Genomic DNA, 9622 nt, shown 5'->3' with positions numbered 1-9622 from the left:
GGTCCCCGCGCCGCGTCGGGCCCGAGCCGCGCCACCACGGCCAGCAGCGTGGCCAGCGCCGCCTCCAGCACCACCGCTGCCTCGGCGTCGCCCGCGCCCTGCAGGGCCAGGTCCAGGCGCACAGCTCGCAAGCGGTCTGCCACGAAGCTGGCCACCTCGGCGCGGGCAGCCTCGGCACTTTCCGCCACCTCACCGGCCAGGTAGCGCACGGTGGCCAGCAGCACGGAGGGCGGACGCAACTGGCTGGGTGGGGGCCGGGGCTTGCCGGCGGCGGGTCGGCTGTACTCCTTCACCGCGCGCTGCGGATCGGCGCGGGGCGGGTCCTGGCGGCACCCCGGCACCACCTCCAAGCGGTGCAGGCGGCGCTCCCTTTCGCGCTGGGCGCGCTCGGCGGCCGGGCACATGTCCGGGCAGGTGCCCACGGGCAGCTCGCAGCTGAGCATGAGGGGCTGCGGGGAGACGGTGGGCACTCAGCATCCCGGGGACGGCGGTGCTGCGGAAAGGCAAGCGAGGCCGGCTGGGGGTGGGGAGCGGCGGGGCGGGGCTGAACCTGGCTGGGCCCGCCTGCCCGCCATGATCCCCGGCCGCCGGGCCGCCCATCGGGCCACCTCTGTCCTCTCACCCGGTCCTGTGGAGTTGGCCTCCCGAGATGCACTGCGTTGTAGTCCAGCGACGCCTCTGCGGCTCCGCGCGCTCTGGGGCGGCTAACGGCCCCCATCGAGCCCCAGGTTATTTTGCGCGCTCCCCTTAAGTGTTTTTAACGTGTAGCCTGGGCCGCTCCCATGATACACCGGTGTAGTCCCTGCCGCCACCAACNAGACTTGAGAGATGACTTGGGGAGTTGGTAGCAAAATGGTCTGTGAAACCACAAGTGTGCTTGAGATCAGCTCAGAAGCCATGGGTGGAGGGAGTGGGCAAGCTTGTGGAGAGAGGCTGGGCTTTCAACTTTACCCTTATGGGTAGCGCAGAAATTCCTGTATTTTTTTGTTTGTTGAAGTGTTTGTTTTTTTTTTTGAGACGGAGTCTCGCTCTGTCGCCCAAACTGGAGTGCAGTGGCCGGATCTCAGCTCACTGCAAGCTCCTCCTTTCGGGTTCACGCCGTTCTCCTGCCTCAGCCTCCCGAGTAGCTGGGACTACAGGCGCCCGCCACCTCGCCCGGCTAGTTTTTTGTATTTTTTAGTAGAGATGGGGTTTCACCGGGTTAGCCAGGATGGTCTCGATCTCCTGACCTTGTGATCCGCCCGTCTCGGCCTCCCAAAGTGCTGGGATTACAGGCTTGAGCCACCGCGCCCGGCCCCTTGTCGAAGTGTTTTATGGTGAAATAATTTCAGACTTACAGAGATGTAAAAATACTACAAAGAAGCCTCTTATACAGACACTCCTAATATTAATGTTTCACCACATTTGCTTTCTGTCTATCTATGTATAACATATGGACCAGGCATGGTGACTTATGCCAATAATCCCAGTACGTCGGGAGGCAGAGGCAGGAGGATTGCTTGAGCCCAAGAGTTTAAGACCAGCCTCGGGAACATAGTGAGACCCCCGTCTCTACAAAAAATAGGGGAAAAAAGCCTTAGCTATTTATAATATAACTATATATGTTTTTGTCTGAAGTATTATTATTATTATTATTATTATTATTATTATTTTGAGATGCAGTCTCGCTCTGTGACCCAGGCTGGAGTGCAGTGGTGCAATCCAGCTCACTGCAACCTCTGCCACCGTGTCCAACCAATTTTCCACAACTTTTAAATACTTCCAGCCGGGTGTGGTGTCTTATGCCTGTAATCCCAGCACTTTGGATGGCCGGGGCGGGTGGATCACCTGAGATCAGCAGTTCGACACCAGCCTGGCCAACACAGTAAAACCCCATCTCTACTGAAAATACAAAAATTAGCCGGGCGTGGTGGTGCGCGCCTGTAATCCCAGCTACTCGGGAGGCTGAGGCAGGAGAATCGCTTGAACCTGGGGGGCAGAGAGTGCAGTGAGCTGATTGCACCACTGTACTCCAACCTGGTTGATGAGAGTGAGACTCTGTCTCAAAAAAAGAATAGAAAAAAAGAAAAAAAATTTTTTGAGACAGGGTCTCACTCTGTTGCCCAGCCTGGAGTGGAGTAGTATAATCACAGCTCACTGCACCCTCGACCTCCTGGGCTCAAGCGATCCTCCTGCCTCAGCCTCCTGATTAGCTGGGACTACATGTGTGTGCCACCAAGCTCTGATAATTTTTTACTTTTTGTAGAGACAAGGTCTTGCTGTGTTACTCAGGCTGGTCTCGAACTCTTGGGCTTAAGTGATCCTCGTCACCTCAGCCTCCCAAAGTGTTGGGACGTGATAATGACCTTGATAGCAAAATAATTTTTTGGCCCAAGCTCCAATCCAGGATCACACTGGTGATCTGGTCACTAGTTTCCTTTAATCTATAATAATTGTTTAGCTGTTCTTTGTGTTTCATGATTCTGCGATTATTATCCTATTATTTTGTCAAATAACCCTCAATTTGGGTTTGTCTCATTTGATTTAGATTATATATTTTGGCAGAAAAATTGTAAAAATGTGTAATTGCAAGCATGTGATCACATCACACTGAAAAATTCATTTGCTGGTTGCGGTGGCTCATACCTGTAATTCCAGCACTTTGGGAGGCGAAGTGGGTGGATCGCTTGAGCTCAGGAGTTCAAGACTGGCCTGGGCAACATGGAGAAACCCCATCTCTACCAAAAATACAGTAATCAGCCAGGTGCGGTGGTGTGTGCCTGTGGTCCCAGCTACTTGGGAGGTTGAGGTGAGAGGATCGCTAGACCCCAGGAAGTTGAGGCTGCAGTGAGCCGAGATCGCACCACTGCACTCCAACCTGGGCCACAGAGTGACACTAGGTCACCCAGGCTGGATGCCGTGGCACAATCTCAGCTCACTGCAACCTCTACCTCCTAGGCTCAAGCAATTCTTCTGCCTGAACCCGGGAGGCGGAGCATCGTGCAGCCTGGCTTCCACCTCCAGTCCCTATACCCACAGTGTGGAGCCAACTATCTGGATTTGAAACTGGCCCTGCTGCCTACCAGCCTTGGGACCCTGGAAAGTCATTTAGCTTCTCTGTTCAACTGTGAATGGAAATAATAATACTATCTCCCTCAAGGCATTGTTGTAGGGATCGGTTCCATGTGGATAACGACCTAACAGGAAGTGTTCACGTGTTATTACCAAGTGAAGATGGCTATGGAGTTTGGCCTGGAGGCAGGGGTTGAGGGTGGCAGGTCAGAAGTCTTCCCAGATCATGCCCACAGAGAGAGGGACAGTGGGCATTCTGGTAGAAGGGACTACCCGACCTTTCAGGGGGCTTGGAGTTGTGTTCAGTGTTTGGTGCGGGAGCCTCCTGGAAGACCTGGCTGCAGAGTGCCAGGACCTCCTGTCACCAGCTGCCCCGCCTTTTCCAGCTCTCCCCTCCTCCTCACGTCCGTGGCCTTTCTCCTAAGGCACCCTAGGATCAGGAGGATCCTGTCCTCCAACCCTTGTCCTCCATTCCCAGGCACCTGGCGTCCTCGCAGATCAATCGTGTTTGCGAGCTGGGGGGCTGAGGAGTTCGGGCTCATCGGCTCCACGGAATTCACAGAAGTAAGTGGCCCTACAGGGTAGGGGATCGAAAGGGGTTCCCGAGGCAGAACGGCGCGGGGCTGACGTCGCCCCTCGCACCCGCAGGAGTTTTTCAACAAGCTGCAGGAGCGCACTGTGGCCTACATCAATGTGGACATCGCGGTGTTTGGTATGGAGGTGGCAGGGAGGGAAAGGGGAGGGGACGGCCTGACGACGGGGTGGGTAAAAGAAGGGGCTGGGGCCCAAATAGTCTTTCTCCCCTCCTCCCACAGCCAACGCTACCCTTAGGGTGCAGGGGACACCCCCTGTCCAGAGTGTCGTCTTCTCTGCAACCAAAGAGGTGGAAGGGGGCGGGCCGGGCGGGGCTGAACTAGCGGGGTGGGGCAGTGCGGTGGGCTGGCCGTGTGCGGCGGCCGGGGCCGCACGGGTGGGCGGGACTGGGGAATGGTACTCTCCAGATCTCCTGGGGCCGGACTGAGGCTGGGGCGAGCTTTTTAAGGACTGGACTGTGGGTGGGCAGGAGACCGGTGGAGGACCCGCCCTGTTGTTGGGGCTGGGGAGGGCCCCGCACCGAGACTAAATTCTCCTTCCGGCCAGATCCGCTCACCAGGCCCTGGCGACCTGAGCATCTACGACAACTGGATCCGGTACTTCAATCGTAGCAGCCCAGTGTACGGCCTGGTCCCCAGGTGAGCCCAGGGACAGAAGGGGGCCCGGAGCGAGGCGGTCCGGCCCAGCGCTCTTTATCCCGGACCCCTTCCTTTCCGCAGCTTGGGTTCTCTGGGTGCTGGCAGCGACTATGCACCCTTCATTCACTTCCTGGGCATCTCCTCCATGGACATCGCCTACACATATGACCGGGTGAGCAGGCGCCCCTCCGTCCCTGCCTCGGTACCTTGCTGCATGCGCCCCCTCCTCTCTTTGGAGCTGTTCTCGCACAGACTGAACCCTGCTCCTTTACTCACTGCTACCTCTGCCAAGTTTCTTAAAAATACACACACATACACACACACGCACGCGCGCGCGCGTTTTATATAGACGGAGTCTTGCTTTGTTGCCAGGCTGGTCTTGAACTCCTAAGCTCAAACCATCCTCCCGCTTCAGCCTCCTAAAGTGCTGGGATTACAGGTATGAGCCTTGGTGCCAGGCCTCTGCCAAGTTTAACCTTTTCAAGCACCTCTTTATGCTCATCTATGTTATTTTATCAAATGTAAGATACTACTGATTATGAGATGTGATTCAAGAAGGGAAGAAAACCCACCGCTTCCAACCAGTTGTAAGATGACATCGCCTGTAAGAAGCATTCTGTTTCCAAAGATCTTAAAATGTAGCAGGGGAAAAGGTTAATCTCAGCATTGATTAACTCAGACCATTGGTGTGAGCATTGGCATGAAGGTAAAACAAGACAAGGGGTGCAGAGTGCCCAGCTGGCACCTCCCTGTTTGATGCTCCAGAAAGTACGTTCTCCACCTCACAGCCACAGAGATTCTCCGTAGCAGAGCTGGGATTTGAATCTCTCTGACTCCAAAACCCCAGGTTCTTCTCCTTCCTGTGAAACTGGAAACTGGCACCAGACCCAGCTCTTCCACTAATTAGCTGTGTGATGTCAGCAGGTTAACCTCTCTGAGCCTCCGTTTCCTTTTCTGTGGGAGTTCTAGAACCCACCTCACAGACATGGCCAAGTTTCAATGGAGATAATGCCCACATTTTGTAGCTCAGTGGAGGTACACCTTCTCCCCCTTCCCATCCCAAGCCTGTCACCTCTGGGCTTTGTTCCCCCAGAGCAAGACTTCAGCCAGGATCTACCCCACCTACCACACAGCCTTTGACACCTTTGACTATGTGGACAAGTTTTTGGACCCAGGTGAGGAGGGAGACAAAGGGCATCCTGAGACCAGGACAGGAGAGGCTGAAGACTGAGCCCTGGCCTTGTGACCTTGCTGCAGGCTTCAGCAGCCATCAGGCTGTGGCCCGGACAGCGGGGAGTATTATTCTCCGGCTCAGTGACAGCTTCTTCCTGCCCCTCAAAGTCAGTGACTACAGTGAGACACTCCGCAGCTTCCTGCAGGCAGCCCAGCAAGACCTCGGGGCCCTGCTGGAGCAGCACAGCATCAGCCTGGGTAAGCACAGCCTGACCCTGAGGCATGGGGAGCCCTGCACCCCCAGGACTAAGCCATTGCTTGTTCCTCACAGGGCCTCTGGTGACTGCCGTGGAGAAATTTGAGGCAGAAGCTGCAGCCTTGGGCCAACGCATATCAATGCTGCAGAAGGGCAGCCCTGAGTGAGCAAGGGCAGTGGGCAGGGGTTGGGAGAGCAGCATCCAGGGCAGGATACCAGGCTGGTAGCTGGGCCGCTGGCTCCAGGGTGACCGGCAGGTCCTGCCTCCACCAGTCCCCTGCAGGTCCGGATGCTCAATGACCAGTTGATGCTCTTGGAACGGAGCTTTCTGAACCCTCGAGCCTTCCCAGAGGAACGCTACTACAGGTGAGTCTGTCCCAGAGTCCTGGGAGGTACCTCCAGGTGGGGCCGGGCAATGGCCCCCGACCTGAGATGAGGCGGTCGGCTTCTCTGCCCTTTAGAGCGCACCCGGCCCCTGAAGAAGGTGGGAATGTGAGGCTCAGGGAGGGGAGGAAAGTTGCTTCAGGGTCCCTCTGGGAGCCAGGACTGGAACCCACATTTCCTCCCCCAACCGCCACTGCTGTTAAGAGGCCCCTGGCCTTCAGAGACAGGTGGAGAGGGGTGCTCTTCTGCCTAGCTGCGTACAGGAGCTAAGCCCGTTCTAGGTCCAGGCTTCTCTCTCCTGGCCCCTGACTGACCCTGATCCTGTCCTATTTCTCCTGTCAGCCATGTGCTCTGGGCAGCTCGCACAGGCTCCGTAGCCACATTCCCCGGCCTATCCAATGCCTGCTCCAGGGCCAATGACACAGCCTCTGGATCTGAAGCTTGGGCTGAGGTGCAGAGACAGCTCAGCATTGTGGTGACAGCCCTGGAGGGTGCGGCAGCCACCCTGAGGCCTGTGGCTGACCTCTGACCTCAGCCCTCTTCCTTCTGCCTGTGGCGGACCTCTGACCCCAGCCCTCTTCCTTCTGCCTGTGGCGGACCTCTGACCCCAGCCCTCTTCCTTCTGCCTGTGGCGGACCTCTGACCCCAGCCCTCTTCCTTCTGCCTGTGGCGGACCTCTGACCCCAGCCCTCTTCCTTCTGCCTGTGGCGGACCTCTGACCCCAGCCCTCTTCCTTCTGCCTGTGGCGGACCTCTGACCCCAGCCCTCTTCCTTCTGCCTGTGGCGGACCTCTGACCCCAGCCCTCTTCCTTCTGCCTGTGGCTGACCTCTGACCCCAGCCCTCTTCCTTCTGCCTGTGGCGGACCTCTGACCCCAGCCCTCTTTCTTCTGCCTGTGGCTGACCTCTGACCCCAGCCCTCTTTCTTCAGCCCTCCCTTTACCCCAACCCTCTCCTGCCTGCTTTCCTGAGATGTCCTGGTCTTCCCTGGTGCCAGGAGAGGGCACTACCACAGGACCCTCTCAAGCTTCTCAGGCAATAGCTTGAGGTCCATGAGGGGAGTGGCACTCCCTAATGCAACTCACCCTCATCCTGGTGCTTAGGTGGCAGAGGGTGGGCAGCAGGGGACAGGGATGGGATGGCAAAACCACCAACTGCTCTTGGTGGTGGGTAGGTGAAGATGGGATGCATAATGCCAACCTCAGATGCCAACTCAGATCATTAAGGCCAAGGACCAGTGGCGAAAGTGAGGCATGGGGTGCCTTAGGCCTTGCCTGGTCTGCGTTCCTCTCCCTACATGCTGTGTATCCTAACTCCCTACAACAGCCCCTCAAATAAACACATCTAGTGACTGGTACCAACAAAACAAGTTCCTTTTATTATCTGGGAACCATAGAAAAAGAAACCTAAGTGCTCTGGCCCAGTCCGGGGGCTCTGGGAGGCTCACGCTCCCTCAGGCTGGAGACCCAGGTCTGTCCGCACCCTCATCTTCCTCCTCTGCCATGACCACCTCCTCCAGGGTACGTCCTCGAAGTTTGCTCTCCACTAACACCTTGCACGCACCAGCAGGCGGTAGCCCTTCCTCCACATAGCAACCCCGCAGGAACACAACTCTCTCCTCTCTGTCCAAGGGCAGCCCATGGGCCTGGCACAGGTCCCGTGCTTCCCTGAGTCCATCCAGGGCCAGGAGGTTGACCATGAAGCCCAGAGGCAAGGTCTGGCCCCTGGGGGTGCTAAAGGCACGAGCGAGGCGGGCCAGGGCTTCCCGACGGGCATGGCCCACATGGCACTGCACAGCGCAACTTGCCAGGTAGGGCAGGGTCTGGAGCAGGCGGAACAGGCGGGCAGCATTGCCCTCTCGGAAGGCAGCATCTACCGCTAAGGCCTTGCGGAGGGGCGGGCAGGTGCGCAGGGCAGCTGGCAGCTGTAGAACCTCGCGCAGGGCTTCCACCGAGCCTGTGAGAGTAGGAAGCCAGAATGAGGACGCCTGGTCCTTACAGGATCAGGCCCATCTCCCCGCCCAACAACTTGTCCTTCCTCTCTTCTCGACCACGCCCCTTCTCTACGCCTAGCCCAACTTCCCTTTCCCCTTTAAGGGCCAGCCTTTGGCTCCTTCCCTGACCCATATTTGAAAGAGTTGCCTCAGGCTCTTGACTTCCTGCAGTCCAGATCCTTACAGCACTGAAGTGGGCAGGGTTTACGGATTTGGGAAGCAGGCCCAGATAATTTAATGATTCGCCTGAGAGTGTCCTAGGGTGGGTATGTAGTTGAGCCTGACCCCAGTCCAAGTTTTCTGACTTGGATTTCCCACTACCCTGGCTTCCCTGCACCCACGGTTTTGGAAGCCAGCTCTGGCCCACCTTCCCCTGAACACCTGGGAAGGCCCCTTCCTTCAGCAGACTCTGCCCCTGCTTCCCTTCCAGAAGAGTCTCAGACACTGGAACCTTGGGCCTCATTTGTAAACTGGGGCTTCTGACCAATTAGTAGGTTGTGAAGTCAACAGCATTTTGTTAAAATTGTATAGGACAGGGCCTTTTTTTTTTTTTTTTTTTTTGAGACAGATTTGCTTTGTCACCCAGGCTAAAGTATAGTGGCTCTCGGCTCACTGTAACCTCCACCACCTCCCAGGTTCAAGCGATTCTCCTGCATCAGCCTCCTGAGTAGCTGGGATTACAGGCATGCGCCACCACACCCTGCTAATTTCTGCATTTTCAGTAGAGAGGGCCCAGCCAGAACAGAGCTTGTTTGGGCACAGTGGCTCATGCCTGTAATCCCAGCACTTTGGGAGGCCAAGGCGGTAGGATCACTTTAGCCCAGGAGTTTGAGACCAGCTTGGTCAACATGGCAAGACTCCAATCCCTACATAAAAATAAATTTTAAAAAATTAAAAGAAAATCATGGTCATACCTCTGCTACTGTTAACCAGTGCTGTGTCAACAGGCAAGTCACCTCACCACCCAGGGCTTCGATTTCTTCCCCCACTAGAGCAGGGATAATTACTATGCCTTCTTCCCAAGAGCAGTGTGGACAAAAATAAACAATTAACTGGGCATGATGGCGGGCACCCAGCTACTTGGAAGGGTGGGGCAGGAGGATCACTTGGGCCCAGGAATTCAAGTGGCAACATGCGAGACCCCATCTCTACAAAAACAATTTGTTTTAAGTTAGCCAGGTGTGACAGCACACATCTGTGGTCCCAGCTACTCAGAAGGCTGAGGCAGGAGGATCCCCTGAGCCCAGGAGGTTGAGGCTGCAGTGAACTATGATCAAGCCACTGTACTCCAGCCTGGGCAACAGAGTAAGACCCTGTCTCAAAAAACACATTCTACAAATAAGAAAACAGAACAGGTGTGGTGGCTCACGCCTGTAATCCCAGCACTTTGGGAGGCAGAGGCGAGCGGATCATTGGAGGTCAGGAGTTCGAGACCAGCATAGCCAACATGGTGTTGGCCTGTCTCTACTAAAAATCCAAAAATTAGCCAGGCGTGGTGGCATACACCTGTAGTCCCAGCTCTTCAGGAGGCTGAT

At 56.2% G+C, this 9622-nt stretch overlaps 2 protein-coding genes across 5 annotated transcripts in view; one reads left to right on the top strand and one right to left on the bottom strand.

Moving 5' to 3' along the window:
- Window positions 1-7460, top strand: part of NAALADL1 (N-acetylated alpha-linked acidic dipeptidase like 1) — a 26247-nt gene extending 18787 nt beyond the window's left edge. For 3 of the 4 annotated variants that reach the window (XM_017893474.1, XM_017893475.1, XM_017893471.1), the window contains 10 exons: window positions 3530-3615; window positions 3700-3763; window positions 3867-3934; window positions 4192-4283; window positions 4365-4455; window positions 5377-5458; window positions 5541-5714; window positions 5788-5875; window positions 5986-6078; window positions 6439-7460. In XM_017893474.1, the coding sequence (XP_017748963.1) occupies window positions 3530-3615; window positions 3700-3763; window positions 3867-3934; window positions 4192-4283; window positions 4365-4455; window positions 5377-5458; window positions 5541-5714; window positions 5788-5875; window positions 5986-6078; window positions 6439-6625 (1025 nt within the window). In that variant the 3' untranslated portion in view covers window positions 6626-7460. Of the gene's footprint in view, window positions 1-3529; window positions 3616-3699; window positions 3764-3866; window positions 3935-4191; window positions 4284-4364; window positions 4456-5376; window positions 5459-5540; window positions 5719-5787; window positions 5876-5985; window positions 6079-6438 lie in introns of all 4 variants that reach the window. The other variant, XR_001889501.1, reaches the window with a different exon arrangement.
- On the bottom strand, window positions 7450-8550 carry SAC3D1 (SAC3 domain containing 1). The gene is made up of 2 exons (XM_017892221.1): window positions 8455-8550; window positions 7450-8081 (listed from the first exon to the last, which is right to left on the bottom strand). Exons 1-2 carry the CDS (start codon window positions 8548-8550, stop codon window positions 7548-7550), a joined length of 630 nt encoding a protein of 209 aa, XP_017747710.1. The 3' UTR covers window positions 7450-7547.
- Between the last annotated feature and the right edge of the window lie 1072 nt (window positions 8551-9622).

This window comes from Rhinopithecus bieti, unplaced genomic scaffold (genome assembly GCF_001698545.2).
Source record: "Rhinopithecus bieti isolate Rb0 unplaced genomic scaffold, ASM169854v2 scaffold_1017, whole genome shotgun sequence".
In the NCBI taxonomy this organism is placed as follows: Eukaryota; Metazoa; Chordata; class Mammalia; order Primates; family Cercopithecidae; genus Rhinopithecus; species Rhinopithecus bieti.
This window is presented reverse-complemented; position numbering and strand designations above follow the sequence as displayed.

Coding starts and splice junctions, on each gene's coding strand:
- SAC3D1 (XM_017892221.1), bottom strand. CDS start 8,550: ATGAGGCCCAAGGTTCCAGTGTCTGAGACTCTTCTGGAAGGGAAGCAG. Junction 8,082..8,454: donor TCCCAGGTGTTCAGGGGAAG/GTGGGCCAGAGC, acceptor TGTAAGGACCAG/GCGTCCTCATTCTGGCTTCC.